This window comes from Mustela lutreola, chromosome 1 (assembly GCF_030435805.1).
Source record: "Mustela lutreola isolate mMusLut2 chromosome 1, mMusLut2.pri, whole genome shotgun sequence".
Classification (NCBI taxonomy): Eukaryota; Metazoa; Chordata; class Mammalia; order Carnivora; family Mustelidae; genus Mustela; species Mustela lutreola.
The window spans coordinates 180,160,479-180,178,553 of NC_081290.1; the positions used below are offsets into that span (position 1 = coordinate 180,160,479).

The window sequence follows — 18,075 nt, forward strand, 5'->3', positions numbered from 1 at the left end:
CAAGCACTTATCAGCCTGACCTCCAGAGAAGCTCACGATTAAAGGTCAGCAGCAGGAGTGGTCAACCATGTCCGTGTAGTTGGGCCCTCAATCAAACATCTGAACACCCAGCCTCCAGAGCTCCTCCCTGCTTGGCACCCCCCACCGCCCCCCGGTGTGCTGTCAGTTATCACCACCGGGGGAAGTCACTCTGTTGAAATCTCACTGGGAGAGGGCGGCTGGAAATTCCACATGCGCAACCCTCTTGTATTTGGCACCAAGCACCCCTTCCCTGGGGCTGATTTTAACCCGTATCCTTTTGCTATAACAAATATGATCATGAGTGTAACAGTCTCTGTGAGTTCTGTGAGCCCTTCTAGCAAATTCTCAAACCCGAGGGGGCTCAATACATATGTTTTACCTGTTAAGAACAAAGCAGATAAAAAAAAAATCAGTAAAAACATAGGTTTTGATTATATCTTTAATAAATTAGATTTGATATCACTCAATACCTAAAACTCTTGTGGGCTTTCTCTGGGAGTAACGGTAATAAACATTCTTCCCAAATGCTTACTATGTTCTTATACCACTGTAAGAGCTCTATAAGTATTATTTCAGCTAATTTCATAATAAATCTTCCAACTTTACAGCTGAGACACTGAAGCATGGAGAAGTTAGAGAATTTGTCCAGAGTCTCACAGCTTTAAAAAAAAAAAAAAAAAAAAAAAAGGCAGATTGAGAGTTCAACTTCAGATCTGATTCAAAAGCCAAGTTCTGAATTCCTTTTCTATTTTCTACCTCTTCTTGAGGTAATGTTGATATTTGCGTCTTCCCTGGAAATCAATGCCATCCAGAGTTTAAAAGTTATTAGCATGATCTGAACCTCAAATTGTGATATTAAGTCCTAGAATATCTATCAGATTAAAACTGCTTTTTAGCCCTCTGTTTTTTTTCTTTCCATATCATGAGCCTTATAAATTCATCTGGAGAGAACAATTATAATCTTGCAGAGAAATTCCATGACAAAAATAATCATGGCCTCACCTAAGACCTATTGGTCACCCCCGGTTTCTGGAAGCCTGATGTTTGAAAACAAATCTCACTAACACTAACAAGAGATACAATCATCTAGGCATCATCATTCATGGAAAGCAATTTTTCTTGAAGTTGTCTTTTAAGCATTACTACTACAAAGCAATGCACGCTGGCAGTAAAATGGTTAAAGAAAAAAAAAAAAACTTTCCTTTCTGTGTGATCGTTTGACCTATGGTCAACTTCCTACCTTTACTCCTTCTGGAAACTCAACGGAAATAGTAAGTTAACTCAGTAACTACGACATAGTTGTAGGTGAAAACTGCTGATTGCACCCAGATGAGAACCAACTAAGAATGAACTAGAAATACCCAATGGTGACACCGCAGCTTCAGCATTACGGGCATAATTAGGTCTGACTGACAATTCTAACTTCTGCTACTTCGACAAAGGAATTACAAGAGTGTACAAGGGTTGCCTTTAGCATCTAACTCAATGCATTAAGGGGACCAGTTAATTCTTGGTAATAAGCTACCGTCAGGATTAGTGGTTATCTCAGCCATTTAAAAATAAATCTTATGTTCTCATACATCCTCCCACTATCTTACTTTCCCCCATGGCATTCGGCACCATCTAGCATACAGTGTCTATTTATTTGCTTATTGTCTGTCCTTCTACAACGAATTACCAGGAGGGCAAGAGCTTTTGTTCTTGTTCGCTGCCCCACACCCAGTTCCTAGCACAGTAACCGAGACATAGTGGGGGTTCGGTGAGGATTTGTTGGATGACGTTCCTACTGAGGTGTGGCTATTATCTGATGGACTAACATCTTACCGAGCACCTACTATGTGCCGAGCCCTGTGACAGTAGGGCGAGGGGACAGAGTGTTATCAGCTGTGATTTCACAGAGTTAATCATCAAAGATAAAACTTCAGACAGTTCTCTACTGACCAAGAATATTTTCTTTATTAAAATGTTGTACAATGACATCACTAAGATTCTACGTGATTTAGGTCAATCAGTAACATGTACAGCATAAGTTTATCTTCAATGTGCTGTTTTCTCACCCCAAACACTTCACGGACGACCTCAGTCACTTGTACAAACACCCTGTTCCTCCCCATGTAGGGGGATAAAATGAGGTCAGCCACAGCAGGGGACAGGATGGGTCCTGAGTAACCTCCGCTCCCAAATTTCTCTCAGGCGTGCTCCTCTGGGACTTTCCCACTCGTTTTCTCTTGAATGAAAAAGACAGTAAGTTTAGCCTCCTTTAAGAAACCAAGTGAGCCTCTCTTGCCTGTCTGGGTCTTCAAGGAGACAATCAGACCTTCTGAAGAACCACACACCAGTTGCCCTGGTCATAGTAGCTCTGCAGCAGGTGGACACCACTCAGGGTCTGGCAGGCCGCCTCCAGCTCGCCCTCACGGAACACGTGGTAGTAACGATGGAACACGGCGCCCGAGGCCGATCCTGCCGCACCAACAGGCTTGTCCTTCCCGGGGCTGCCCTTATGGTGCCAGGGAACCAGTAAGTCTTGAGCATGAAAAGAAGTCCTGTTAGTGTGAACAGGTAGCCTGGCATCCGTGACATCGCTGGTGTTACCCCCTTCCCCCGGGGAATCGGGAATGGCTGGGACACAACACGGGGCGTCCTGGTCACCCACGTCAGGCACCTGCCCTCCCAGTGACACGGGCACCGCTGCTGCATCACTGTCCGTCTCCTGTTCCTTTCCTTGGCTAACTCTGTTTTCTCTAAGATACTTGGATTTCTTCTTATTATATTCCTGTTCCATCGCCCAGACATAAATCAGTGCCGTCCCGCCAGGCCTCAGGAGTCGAACAAGTTCTCGGAGAGCTGCCACTCTGCGCTCCTAGTGAAAAAAAACCACGTTGCCCTTTATCGACCGGGAGGAAAGGCAGAGAGCAAACAGGAAAGTGTAAGTGAAGACAGGGCTGTTTTCATTATGATGAACAGCCCAGAAAATCTCGCAAAATACAAAGCAAAAAAAGAAGAAAAATGGAAATTTTGTTCTGTGACTGAGGGAGTGAAAAGTGTCAAAGAAACAGGGAAAAGGGCATTTTTAATTGTGTTAATAAAGCAGAAGCATAGGTGGTTATCCATTTGATTTCGTTTTGAACTCAGGTAAGCTGGTCAGGTATACAGAAATGCCTGGTAATGCCGGCTCGGGGGAGTCTGTAAAATCATTGCTTAGGTTAGGGGAGAAACCCTGGACACACGGAAAAACAAGCTGTTTTTTCTTATAAGAAAAATATAAAACATTAAAGTCACTTGTTTCAAAACCAGGAACGTCTGTGATGAATTAAAAGCATGAGTTAAGCTCCTCAACACCTGAGTTTTGAAAAAAGAAGACAAGCAGGCGGGAAGGAGACGAGTCAGGGAGACGAGCGCGGGCCCTGGGCCAGGGAGCTCCCCGCCATCTGACAGCGGAGCTGCGGAGCCCCTGGACCTCGGAACACTCGGGCCGGCCGCAGACAGAACCAGGCGGCACTGAAAGCGCGTCCCCCCGCCCACCCCGGCCTCGCGGGAGCTCGGGCGCCGCGCACCTCCTCTGCGAAGGGGGCGAAGGGCCGGGCCACCAGGGAGAGGACGGGGCGACCGGAGAAGCTGCGACTGGGTCCACCGCAGCCACCCGGGAGCACGTCCTGCCCCGAGCTGCAGTTCTGGGGAGACCGAGGCAACACTCACGGCGGTGGCGAGGTGGTGAATCACGGCAATGGAGAGGCAGGCGTCGCACGAGCCGCTGCGCAAGGGCACGGCCAGCGCGTCCCCGACCAGGGCCTGGAAGCGCCGCTCGCCGCAGATGTCCGCGAGGCTCCGGCTGCGATCACAGCCGATCTGCGGCAGGGAGAGAGAGAGAATTCCGGAATGGGTTGGTTGGACGTCCCGAGAGCCCCCCAGCCACGGCGTACCCGCTACCACACGCTCGGCGGCGGGAAAAGCTGGGAGGCGGGGAGAGTCTCAGTCCCTCCAGCCGGCGCGAAGGCCCGCCGGGTACCGCAGGGCAGCCTTTCCCTCGGCACCGGAGTCGAACCGAACTCGGAGCCGCGCGTGGAAATACAAGGAGCAGAGTAAAGACGACAGAGGTGGACACGGGAAGTCCCCACTGGCATCCAGTGCATCACCCACCAGAATCCAGAGCTTTGGGTAACGGGAACCATCCCCAAAACACAGACTTCTGGTCCTTTGTGGGGGCCTACAGGTGTCTCTCAATACAAACTCTACTGTGCTGGCCCCCACAGCAGGAGGACGGCTGCGGTCTTTGCCCGCTTCTTTTTACCTTTCAATACATATGACTGTACAATCAGAAAATAAAATCCCCAAACAATAAAAAAGTAAAATAATTAATTTCATTTTTTTTAAAAGCTTTGAGTCTTGTTCTGTTCAGCACTTAACCCATATACATCAAGAATAAAGTGCTGAATTCAAACTTTGTAAAATGCTATTTAATGAAACCTTTTAGTCTAAGCCAACCATTGTAGGGGAACAGCAGCGTCCCTTCATGTCCCCAGGGAGGGAGGCCTCTTGCGCCATCCGCAGGGGCCTGGTTCTGCTTGACATGTTTGAGAGCAGGACTGTCCCTCTCCTCTCCAGCTCTGCTGTTATTTTTGTACCCAGTTTTGCTGTTTAGTCCCGAGAGTATCCTGTGTGCACGTGTGCGTGTGTGTGTGTGGAGGACCAGAGCAATGAACAGTGTACACAGGTAAACTGAGAGACGATGTGGGGAGCGGCATGAGAAATATTAAATCACTAATTAATAATTATCCCCAGGTATTTCTTCTTAACTCATTCTCTACAAGAGAGAAGAAGCAACGTGAAAGAATTCAGCAGACAGAAGCGGCCTCCTCAAGCTTGGATTTGCTCATTTGAATTTAAGATGCAGTGACCACTGATTATTAGGGTTCCCTCAGTCTATCCCAGAAAAAGAATAGAGTCCTCATGTCAAAACAAGTCTTAAATCACGCTGCCATGCTAGTTAGACCTAATGATGAATCTGCTCAATTTCTAAGTGGTATTAAACAGCTTCTATATTCCATCCCAGAGCTGCATTAATCTTTGAAGCATAATGAAAGGCACCAAGCTAGAGGTAAAGCACAGCAATGTCCCCTTGATATATCCTAAGATGAGAAAGTACGAAGGCTCACTCCTAACAACAGCGGCGCAATTCCCAATTGACTCCTGTCTCTACCTCCGTGGGATACATAACTGACTTACTACTTTTATGTCTTTTCTTCCATATTCTATGCTGCTGAGCCAGCAACCACAGTACCAAGCTGACAATACTACTCACATAATTCGTGTATTACATTCCAGGGCTTGTCACCTTATTTCACAATAAAATTCAGTTAACGGAGTCAGAAGTCTCAAGTCGGTCCAATTCTGACAGATTGCTATAGATCTTGCTAAAAGTCAACAGGAAAAAACCCAACTTTACTACAAAACAAAAACTAGGAGAGAGAGCTCAACGAAGAAGGAAAGTTATTGCCCGAAAACCACAAGAAGGCAGAACAAGGAGAAGAGCAACCAAACCAAACCAGAGGAAATGTCCTTCGTCCCACTGCCAGGCCATTGCACATCTGTATGGGGGGCCCCCCCGTGCCAACAAGAGACGGGGATGGTTTGACTCACAAACCAGCAGGTCGAGGGGAGACAGGACTCGTGCCTGGTGCACGACCTCCATCCTGTGCTGATTCTGCCCGAGTCTTACACACAATCTTCGTCAAATCATCATTAATTTGCTCTCTTCCCTTTCTATTTTTAAATTTCCGTAAGTCTTTGGAACCAAGGAAAGCACCCAGAATGTGAAGGGCTCCCTAATCACGTTGCATAATGTCAAGTGTGACAGAATATGGCTTATTTATAAATGCAATTTATAAATACATTTATTAAAGGACTCATGTAAGGCTACGTAATTCTGTGTGCTGGACAGTCAGTGACATGAAAACACACAATGGCTGGGCTTGAAATGCGTACTTACTAATTTTTTAAATCTTCAACAAAACATTAAACATGCAATTCCTGAAAGCCTGGTAAAAAATGAAAAAACATTCAACCTAGTGGTCAAAGGTGCAAACTACAAAACAAGGTTTCATTTTTCTTCCAGTGAAGTATTGAAAATATTTTAAAACCAAAACACACCACAGTGAGGGCAGTAAGAAAAACTGCTCTCTGAAGCGCTAGGACAGTACAAATGGACGCCACTGATTTCCAAGAGCCATCTGGTGCACCACATTTTAAGGAGGACAAAATGTTCACAACTTTTTTTTTTAAGTAGGCTCCATGCCTGTCTCAAGCGGGGCTTGAACTCACGACCCTGAGATCAAGACCTGAGCTGAGATCAAGGGTTGGCTGCTCAACCAATGAGCGACCAGGCACCCCAAAAACATGTATAACTTTTGACCCAATAATTATTCTTCTAAAAATTCATCCAAAAAAAAATTATCCAAAAGACAAAAAAAGCTAAACAAGCTAAAGAAACAAAACAGAATTGCCTTTTAACTGGAACAGCCACCAGATGGGCCAGCAGACTCTGTATTAACGACCTCAACCCTGAACACACACCCTGAAGTTAGCTGCTGCTATTACACGGCTAATGAGGAAGACTTGTCTCACCACAGGTAAGTCATCCGCCCCAAGTTAAAGTAGTTCAGTGGCAGTGCAGATTCAGACCTGGGCTTTTCTCACTCCAAACCCCATGTTCTTCCTTCCTGTCAGACTTTCTCAGGGCAGATGCTTGTCCCTGCGTCATTTATAAAAACCCCACACTGAACATGAGGAAGCATCCAGTAGCCTCTCCCTCACCGAGTGTTATCAAGTGCAGGAACTGAGGAAGACTACCCACTCACATGGAAGTATGAAGAGATACAAATGAGTCATCAAGGTGTACGCACACTCGGGACGATACAGGTTACAGGAAAAACACGGGAAGGACATCTCTCACAACAAAGTACTCTTTTAGGGGGTTAGGATTACAGGCAAACACCTTTCCTTTTTGTCCATTTTCTGAATTGTAGCTGTATTAGTTTTATTACTTAAAAAAATACCACACTTTTAAGCTACTAAGGAAACCAGCAAGATGGGGAGAGGAGACTGGCAGTAAGGGGCTGACAGCACGCAGAATGGGCAAAGCCCGTCAACTACCGTGAAAACAGCAACCAGAAGTCTCAAGCTAAACTAGCTGAGTGATCTAGGAAAGCCACTAAACGTCTGTTTAGTCATAAAAATGCCAACTTCTTAGGGTTGAGATGAGAACCAAACGAAATGATGTGTATTAAATGCTTCACTCCGCAAATGTTGTAACGACTACACAGAACAAAGCAGGGACACGAATTCTCATCCTAGGTTCTAGATACACAGAGAAATCCAGGCGTCCTCAGTGTCTGTCACTCTGAGTGAAGGCCCAGCCGTTCATTCTGAGTCTGTCCCATCTCCTTCAGGGTTACAGGACACAGCACCGTATATTCCGCTTTGCATGTGAGAAACTGAAGGCGAACTCACAGGTTTGCTCCTCGCTGCTTAGCAAACCATCGACAAGCTTCCATGATGTGCCAAGTAGCTGATTTCTGCCACATCTGAGATGATAGCCAGCTGTTCTGTCAGCAGAGTCGGCCTTTAAGATCTCTGTTAGCAGAACGCCACAGAGTAAAGACCCTGCCACCGGAACAAGGTTCTAACACTTCTCCTGATACCATGGAACCTTGGGACTGTTTTCCTGTTGGTAAAATGGGAGTGGTAGTAATGATCTCCTACACCCTGTGAGAAAACACAGCTCAGCACTTCGCACACACTGTTAGTGGCCATTCTGTCCTTTCCATTACTGGGGTAGTCAATGGTTCACACACAAAGCAAAACAAAAACAGAAATGTTCAGAGGGTCTTAAACAAACACATCTCCAATTCTTATCAACAGATAATTGGCATCATTATTATTAGTAGCTTTGCAATCCCAACTTTTTACAGCAACCCAAGAAAGTCTCTACAATGTATTAAGTAGTTCTTTATCTGAGAAATTTGGGCTGAAAGTGGTCTGAGACCAACGCAGAGAATCATCACTTAGTGAGTGAGTCGGGCTGAGCTCTGGGTATGTACTATCTCATCTACTGCTAGGAAAGGCGGCAAGTTTCCTAAAGGTATAAAGTCTTTGCTTACAAAATTTACCTCTGAACATAAAGGCAGCAGCCAGTGCTAATGACAGAAATGAAGAGTAACTAAAGATATCTAAAAAATAAAAAGCAGGGGTGCTTGGGTGGCTCAGTTGGTTAATCACCTGCCTTTGGCTCAGGTGATGATCCTGAGTCCCAGGATCAAGACCCGCATCAGGCTCCCGGCTCAGCACGGAGTCTGCTTCCCCCCTCACCCTCCTCCCTCTCACACACTCTCTCTCTCTCCAATAAATACATAAATCTTAAAAAAAAAAAAAAAAAAAGATACCCCTGGAACAAATAATACATTTTATGTTAATAAAAAAAGAAAAAGAAATTAAAAAATGAAAGGCAGCTTATAAAACAATTTCCATGAGGGCTTAAGCTAGTATTTAAAAAATACATTTTGTTAAGGAATCATGTAATAATATTATAAACGTTTTTTTTTTAATTCTGAGGCAATCCTATGTGTGCAGACTCAGAATGCATGCCCCAGGTGATACCCCCTCATAAATATCAAAAAAATGCACATATTTTCAGGGTCAAAGACGGCTGCTCAAAATACATTCAAATACACAGGCGGGAGCTTCAGCAGCTTCCCTCTGCCATCCGTGACTCCATTTCTGGTATAACAAACACCGGACACAAGGCATCTTCATTCCCGCACCAAACCAACACCTATGGAGCCTTCCCAAGAGGTCAGGCCCGCAGCAAGCTCTGCAAATCGCACGTGCCAACCACAAAATGAATATAAATAATGGGAAGTGACTATACTTGTGATTTTCTAATTCTTCAACGTGAATTCCTTCTTGAACAGATTCAGATTTTGGCAAATCATGTTTCTCAACTCTAACAGGATAAGGCAGTCGGGAGGACTCCGTTCCACCCAGCTTCCCGGCCATGGGTGCCGTCGGGCTCAATAAAGCTGTGGGTCAGACCACGAAGGTGCAAGAGCAGAGCTCCGTGAGGGACGTTCTGGACAACACCTGAAGATGACAGTGTCAGAAGACATCACTCTGATTTTAAGTGGCACACAGAGAATTCTTCCACATGAACAAATCTAACTCATTAGACCTTATTCTTCTTAGACTAAAATTAAATTATAAACATGATGACAATACATGGATACTAATGTCTTATCTCGATGAAATAAAATCTGTCTTCTAATGCATGAACTCTGCCTTTCCTCAAGCGCAGCATAACTCACTTTGCTCATGGAAGAAGTAAAGATACAGACGATGCGCAAGTGATGTCGTCCAGGGACCCGTGGGTGCGCACTGCTCTTGCTGTCCCTATCCACCCTCCTGACTTTAGTCCTCCTGCCCCTAATCTTGAGAAAGGGAGGCTTCGGTCCTCTCAGAGCAGCGCTGACATGGGGATTTACAATAATGCACCAGTGTAGGGAGAACCATCTCCTTCCTAGCACGGCAGAAAAAAAAGTGGACTGCAGGAAAGAAATCACAGCAACTGGAAACAGAAATGTGGCAACAGAAAGAAGTGGATTCAGATCCTACCCCTTGCGCTGTAACCTCGATCACATGGTTTAAGCTACTTAAGCCCTGGTTTCCTCAAGAGCAACCTTTATTTTTTCCTACTGTGAGTAAAAGAACACTATATTTGGCATCAGAGGCATGGGTTCAAGTTTCAGCTCTGTCCCCTAATTACAGGACATCAGGGAAGTAATATAGTCTGTGAGTCTCAGTTGCTTCATTTATAACAGACAGATGAAAATATTAGCTTTAACTTCCTCACATTTAGAAGGATCAAAGCAAAGAAAGTGGCTTCTCTAAATATCCTTTCTGACCTGTGAAAAGTTTAATAAATTTAAGATAGTTTTACTGATAAAATAATCAAAATCTAAAGGGAAGGGAAAAACACAAACATACACTACAAATAATGGCATTCATGCCCACAAATTCTCAGGGGAATTAAAAAAAAAAGGAGTACTCATAAATTTTCCATCTGTTGGTTACAAATTTTCATCAGTGACCTAAAAAACAGCATTCTAGCAGAAGGAAGAAGGTGATAATAACAGACAAAGTCAAAAAGGAGCCAGAAGCAAAGTGACTTACCATGTATAGGTCCTGACTGATGCCAAGATACTTTCCATTTCCACAGCCAACATCGGCCACTAACGAACCACTTGGCAAAGCTTTCAAGAAGTCCACGACGCGCGGCCATGGGGTGTGCCTCGTGCTGCTGAAGTGCCCGGCAATCTCCTCGTAGACCCGATGGACGTGCTCCCGCTCCAGCTGCGAGGCTTCTCGAGCGCTCCCAGGAAGCGATGGGGAGGTCTGCTTCGTCTGGCTGTCACAGACCAGAGGGTAACCTAATGGAAAAGGAAGGCAATACAAACCTCTTCTTTCTATCCAGTGGTTCATACGGTATCATGTTTTCTTAAATGATCTAGCAATTCAAGGCAAATTCAATGGTAAGAGATAAGCAGGCTCTGATTTAACAGTTTAAAAACAGCTCTTACCCAACAAGTCCAATTTCGTGAGTGAGGGGCCAAATAAAGAGAAGGGTAAAATCCATCTGCAACAGGACATGAACTGCAGTTCTATAACAGCCTAACAATGCAGGTGCCTAGTTCATCCGGGGATGAAGGGTCCTTTAATTTAGGAAAGCATCTTGATTGGCCTGGCCTAACCAGAAGAAATTTAGCGAATTCACAGGAGTTAAGGTTTTTCTCTTGGTGAGCAAAGGAAACAGGAGATCTGGGGCAATACACTAGCACTCTGGAAAAAACAACAAGACCTAGGAGAAAGTGTCATTTGGTTATGACCACAGCATTTAATGAACACCATTTGAAGCAGTTTGTACAGATGGCCTCAATTCTTACTGTAACACCATGAGCTGGAACTACTGCGTCCATTTCACAGATGAGGACACTGAGGCACAGAATGCTAAGTAACAATCCTGAAGTGACAAAGATGGTAAGTCACAGAGCCAGGATTTGCACGCAGGCAGTGGGGACTCAAGAGCCCACAATCTCAGTGACAACAGAATCAACATACCCTAAGGAGAACACCATTAACTCAAGGAGATGACAAAAGGAAGTTGAGGATACACTGTTATCCTAATTAACATCCTAATTAAATGGATTCTGAAGTTGTTCCCTCTTCCCTGCAACCCATCTAACACTCATTTTAAATCCTTGCCTGTTCTCTGTTAATTTCCCTTTATCTTTGGCCGAAGTCTATGAGCCACATTTTTTTACTGCAGCAAAGAAAGGAGGAAAGAGCGGTGCTCCCGGAAAAGCCACAGTCAGGACAGAGGCAATAATGAGAAATCACGTGGCAGCTCAGAAGTGGGCCGCAGTGTACACGGCTTCGGGAATTCTCCCTAACTCTAATCAGAGGGGGCCGAACCTCAAGAAAGAGATGGGAGAGAGCTTGTGTCTGCTACCGTGTGAAGGGCAACTCTAAACATTTCATGCAGAATTTAAGAAAACCCGATGGCTCTAACAAATGCAGGTGACAACAGACGGGTTACCTTGTATGTTGGGCACATCAGGATTACACTACTGCATACGCGACAGTGACCCTAAGCCGGTCCTGGCAACATTTTACTGTTTTAGAAATTATAAACAGCTAAGTAATCTAAAGAAAGGGGCATTCCATGGGGGGCCTGGGTGGCTCAGTGGGTTAAAGCCTCAAAGCCTCTGCTTTCGGCTCAGGTCATGATCCCAGGGTCCTGGGATCTCTGGCTCTCTGCTCCACAGGGAGCCTGCTTCCTCCTCTCTATCTCTGCCCACCTGCGATCTCTCTCTGTCAAATAAATAAATAAATAAAAATCTTAAAATAAAAAAAATGTTTATTTGGCATCCAACTATGCTTAAGTACTATATGTAGGGAAAAATGAAGATGAATAAAATGCATTCCCTGCCTTTAAGGAATATAAACTCAATGGGGGTGGTTAAGAAAAATCTACATTACACAGAATATGAGAAATGCCATTAGAGAAGTTAAAACAAAGCTCTCCATGGTTCTGATGGGACTTTAAAAGATTTTTACACTAGATTTACTCCATTTTACAGTGGAACCAAAACTATATACTTACTGCAATTACACGGTGTTTGCCTCACTTTCCTAAATGTAAACGATGTCCTTATTCCCCTCTTGCTTAAAGTTAAGTCGCCAACATCACTGGTGATAATTCCACCTTTATGACCCTTGGATGCTTGAACAGTATCAAATTTCCTGGGTGTGATTCTAAAAACAACAGTCAAAATAATTTATTTAACATTGTATTTAAAAAAATATTTCATGTCTTTTTAAAAATATTAAGGGAACAGACCAAATTAAGAATTTACGGCAAAAATCTATTGGATTCCCCAAATTGTTAAGCACTACATAATAAAAACAAAGAAATAGAAGTCTCTATTTTTTAAAAAGTTATCTTCAGGGTAATAGTAAAAGAATGTACACTAACAAATTATTCAAGAAATACAAATAGAATAGTAACAAATATTTAATTTTTTTTTTTTTTTTTAAGATTTTAAGTAATCTCTACACACAATGCGGGGCTTGAACCCACAACCTCAAGATCAAGAGTCCCATGCTCCTCTGACTGAGCCAGCCAGGCACCCACAAATATTTAATTAATACTAATTCTGAGGAAAGAGAAAACAAGGAACAAATAGAGCAAAAAGGAAACACATAAACAGTAAACCTAAATCCAATCAATAATTATGTCAAATGTAAAAGGACTGTAATATGCAATTAAATAAAGAACAAGGAATGTCAGAATGGGTTAAAAAAAAAAAAGTCCAATTATATGCTGATTACAAAAGTCAATCCCCTTAAAATAAGGACATAGAATGGTTGAAAATCAAGATAGGAGGAAAAAATAAAAAGATACAGGGGCACCTTGGTGGCGCAGTAAGTTGAGCATCGGCCTTCAGCTCACGTCATGATCCTAGGGTCCTGGGATCAAGTGGCCCATCGGGCTCCTTGCTCAGTGGGGAACCTGCTTCTCCCTCTCCTCCCCATTGTGTTCTCTCTCAAATAAATAAAATCGTTTAAAAGGGGGGGGGAGCACCTGGGTGGCTCAGTGGATTAAGCTTCTGCCTTCGGCTTGGGTCCTTGGACCTCAGGGTCCTGGGATCGAGCCCTGCATCGGGCTCTCTGCTCAGCGGGGAGCCTGCTTCTCCCTCTCTCTGCCTGCCTCTCTGCCTACTTGTGATCTCTTTCTCTGTGTGTCAAATACATAAATAAAATCCTAAAAAAAAAAAAAAAAAAAGATAACATACAGAAGGCAAGTATTTTGCATGTTCCAAGCAAAACCAAAAGGAAAGTGGTATAGCTATCCTAAACAAAGCAGGCTTCAAAGGCATAAATACTGCTAGAGATGAAAAGGGACAGTGAGCTTGAACTCATGACCCTGAGTGATCCAGAGTCTGATACCTAACCAACTGAGCCAGTCAGGAGCCCCAAAAAGGGACATTTCATAATAACAACAGTGTCAATACGACAGGAATATATAAACACCACATATATTTATTTATATGCCTCTAACAACACAGCCTCAAAATATATAAAGCAAAAAGCAAACAAAAAATAACAGGAGAAACAGACAAACACCTAATAATCATTGTAGCTTTGAACACTTCTTTCTTAGTAAGGGAGATCTAGCTGAGCGTCAAGATCATCAACATCAGAAAACCACAGATAACAGAACAGTTCCAGGCCGCCTGACATTCTCACCAGTACTTGGTATTATCTGAGTTTTTAATTTTCATCATTTTAGTAGGTGGCAAGTGGTATGAAATTGTGGTGGGTTTCTTTCTTTCTTTTTTTTTTTTTTTAAGACTTTTTTATTTGAGAGAGAGTGAGTGTGCATGCACGAGTGGAAGGAGGGGCAGGGGAGAGCATCTTCAAGCCGACTCCCCCCTGAGCCTGCAGCCTATCTCAGGACCCATGAGATCAAGACCTGAGCCAAAACCACGAGTGGGATGCTTTACCAGCTGAGCCACCCAGGCACTCCTGAAACTGTGATTTTAGTCTGCATTTCTCCAATGACTGAGGATACTGTATCTCCCCCCATGTACTCATTAGCCATTCACTGATAATTTCTTTGGTGAAGAACCTGTTCAAACCTTAAGCCCAAACCTTTGTCAGATACATGTATTCTGGATATTTTCTCCCCATGTGTGGAATGCCTTTTCATTTTTTTAATATTTTTTTGACAAGGAAGTTTTTAATTTTGATGCAGTTCTTTTTTTCCTTTTATAGTGTGTTCTAAAATCTTTCTTTAAAAACCTCTGCCTAGGGCGCCTGGGTGGCTCAGTGGGTTAAGCCGCTGCCTTCAGCTCAGGTCATGATCTCAGGGTCCTGGGATCAAGGCCCGCATCGGGCTCTCTGCTCAGCAGGGAGCCTGCTTCCCTCTCTCTCTCTCTGCCTGCCTCTCTGACTGCTTGTGATTTCTCTCTGTCAAATAAATAAATAAAATCTTTAAAAAAAAAAAAAAAAAAAAAAAAAAAAAAAAAAAAAAAAACCTCTGCCTACCCCAAGGTTGCAAAAATATTCTCTTGTATTTTCTTCTAGATGTTTTATAAGTTTTACTTTTACATTTAAATCTATGCTCTACCTTGGGGCACCTGGGTGGCTCAGTCCGTTAAGCGCTAAACTCTTGATTTCAGCTCAGGTCATGATCTCTGGGCCATGAGATCAATGAGCTCAAGCCCCAAGTCAGGCTCCACGCTCAGTGGAGAGTCTGCTTGGGATTTTTGTTCTGCTTCTCCCTTACCTTTGCCCCTCCCCCAGCTTGAACATGCTCATGCTCCCTCTCAAAATGAATAAATAAATCTTTGGGAAAAAAAAATCTATGATCTACCTCATATTACTCTTTTTGTTAATGGCTATGAGGCAGATCATGGTTCATTTTATTTCCACAAGGACCCAGTTCCAGCACCACCTGTTTATAAAGTTTCCTTCCACATTCAATTGCATTGGTGTCTTTGTCAAAAAATAACTGACTGTGGGGCTCCTGGGTGGTTCAGTTGGTTTAGCATCAGCCTTCAGCTCGGGTCAGGATCCCAAGGTCCTGGGATTGAGCCCTTCCCTGCTCAGCGGGAAGTCTTCCTTCTCCCTCTCCCTCTGCCTGCTGTTCCTCCTAGTTACACTGTCTCTCAGTCTGTCAAAAAAAAAAAAAAAAATTAACTGACCTGATATCTGAGAACATATTCTGCCCCACTGGTCTATCTGTCTATCTATACACCAACACCACATTCTTTTTTCTCTGTCTCTTTTTCCAGACAGGCTCGACATCCAGCCTAGAGCCCATCATGGGGCCCGAGCTCACAACCCTGAGATCGAGACCTGAGCTAAGATCAAGAGTTGGACATTTAACAACTGAGCCACCTGGGCATCCTATACACTTTTTAGATTATATAGCTTTAGTAAATTTTAAAATCTAGGTAGAATAAATCCTCCAACACTATTCTTCTACTTTAAGACTGTTTTGATTATACTAGATCTTTCACGTTTCCTTATAAATTTTAGAATCTGCTCATCAATTTCTATAAAAAAGTCTTCAGATTTCTAATTGGAATTACACTGAAACATTAGATAAACTTGGGACAAATGATAACAATATTAAGCTTCCTATCCCTGATAATGGCATCTCTACCTCTTCATTCATTTTGGTGTTCCTTAATTTCTCTCAGTAGTGCTTCATGATTTTCAGTGTATATGTGTTGCATAACGTTATTTTTGTTAAATTTATTCCTAAGATTTCAATCTTCTGAGTCCAAGTTTTCTGCTGGATATACCCTACCTAATCTGTCTCCTTTAGAGGTGCGTTTTACATTCAGAGAGAACATGCTAAGCCTGAAAGATCTCAGCAAGTTATTAAAAAGCATAATTTCATACTTAAGTGGTTGATGCCTCTTTATAAGGAACTAGGTAAGTTTTTTCTACACATCTAAAAAAGAGAAAGTTCAACCATATAATTAAAATGGATTTGATCCTAAAATGAAAAAACATAATGTATTTCAGTTCTCAATTTTCATTTTGTCATTGTTATACTATTACTTCAATCTGTTGTTAGAAGTCCCAAAAGGCAACAAAAGCAAAAATGAACAAGTGGGAATACATCAAAATGAAAACCTTGTGCACAGTGAAGGAAGTTATGAACAAAATGAAATGGCCACCTCCAGAATGAGAAAAAATATTTTATGTTATATAACATATAAAAGGTTAATATCTAAAACATATAAAGAATTCCTCAATAGCGAAAAACCTTCTAAAAAACAGGCAGAGGATCTTAATAGACATTTTTCCAAAGAAGACATATAGATGGTCAACAGATACATGAAATTCAATGTCACTAATTATTGGGCGAATACGAACCAAAACCACAGTGAGGTATCACCTCATACCAGTAACAACAGCTATGATCAAAAAGAAAAGAAATGACAAGTGTTGGTGAGGGTGTAGAGAAAAGGGAGCCCCTGGGCACTACTGGTGGAAATGTCGTTTGTGCAGCCGCTGCGGAAAACAGTGCAGAGATGCCTCAAAAATTAAAAATAGAACTACCCTGTGATCTAGCAATTCTACTACAGGATCTTTATCCAAAGGAAATAATACCAACTTGAAAAGATACCCGCATTCCATGGTCACTGTAGCATCATTTACAACAGGCAAGACATGGAAACAACCTAGCGTCCATCAATGGATGAATGAAGTTAGATAATGTGGTGTGCTATTTTTAAAAGCATTTTATTTTCATAGGCTACAACCTTGCTATATTCATTTTTTAGTTCTAGCACTTTTTTTGTAGAATGGCTAGGATTTTCTACATCCACAATCATAAAGAGTTTTACTTCCTCCTTTCAAATCCCTATGATTTTTATTTCTTTTTCTTGACTTATTATACTATGTAAAACACCCACTGTAATATTAAAGAGAGGTGGTGAGGGCAGACATCCCTGCCCTGTTGAGTATCCTAGGAAAAGGCATTCACTGTTTCACTATTTCACCATTAAATACGATATGAGCCGTGTATTTCTCAGAGATGCCCTTTATTGGCTTGAAGAAGTTTCCTTCTTGTCCTAGTTTGCCAAGTTTTTATCACGAACAGATGCTGAATTCTGTCAAATACATTTTCTGCATCAATCAAGATGATTAAATAATTTTATCACCTTTGTTCTTTTTATGTCATGAATTATATGGCTTGGTTTGAAAATGTTAAGCCAATTTTGCCATCCTGGAATAAACTCTACTTGGTCATGATGTACTTTCTTTTTTATATATCGTACAATTGGATTTTCTCCTATTCTGTTCAGGATTTTTTTTTACCAGTTACGAGAGACATTGGTCTGTAATCTTCTGTTATTGTATGTCCTTGACATGTTTTGGTGTCAGGGTATGCTGGTCTTATAAAACACATACGGAGAGTGGCTCTTTTAAAAGAGCTTGCACCAAAAGCAATTTTTTTTAGAAGTAAAAGCAGGCAAACGTCGCCTGAATTTATATGATTGTTACCCTGATAGAGGAAAGTAAGTACAACTATGGTATTAAACAAAGTCAAGATAGCTCAGAACAACGTGTATCCTGAAACTCTTATTAGCAAGTAAATTTCTCTCTTGAGGGCCAAGTAGTTCTCTATCACAGCTTTTTAAGTCAATTACTTTACTTGCCTAGAATTACATCTTAGACAAAGACCAAGCAGTACTTAACTGCTTTTGGAACCAATCTCAGATTTTTAGGAGTAGGTAATCCATGTTAAGATTAATCCTTAACATGAATTCTTTTAAACATTGCTGAACATTTTTTTCCTCCCTACTCAAATTTATAATCCAGTTGAAAAAAATATTAAATAAAAAGAGAAAAACCTTTTTTAGACTTAAATAAGAGTTCATTAGAAGAGACATCTCAAAGTAGCAGAAGCAATACAATCTT

General features: G+C 42.4%; 1 protein-coding gene across 2 annotated transcripts in view; it reads right to left on the reverse strand.

Annotated features, from left to right (window-relative positions):
• Window positions 1-1,958: 1,958 nt before the first annotated feature.
• Window positions 1,959-18,075, reverse strand: part of ALKBH8 (alkB homolog 8, tRNA methyltransferase) — a 56,634-nt gene continuing 40,517 nt past the window's right edge. For both annotated transcript variants that reach the window (XM_059179584.1, XM_059179583.1), the window contains exons 9-12: window positions 12,233-12,384; window positions 10,243-10,499; window positions 3,718-3,867; window positions 1,959-2,881 (exon numbers count right to left, since the gene is read on the reverse strand). In XM_059179584.1, coding sequence (XP_059035567.1) covers window positions 2,333-2,881; window positions 3,718-3,867; window positions 10,243-10,499; window positions 12,233-12,384 — 1,108 coding nt within the window. In that variant the 3' untranslated portion in view covers window positions 1,959-2,332. The remainder of the gene's footprint in view (window positions 2,882-3,717; window positions 3,868-10,242; window positions 10,500-12,232; window positions 12,385-18,075) is intronic.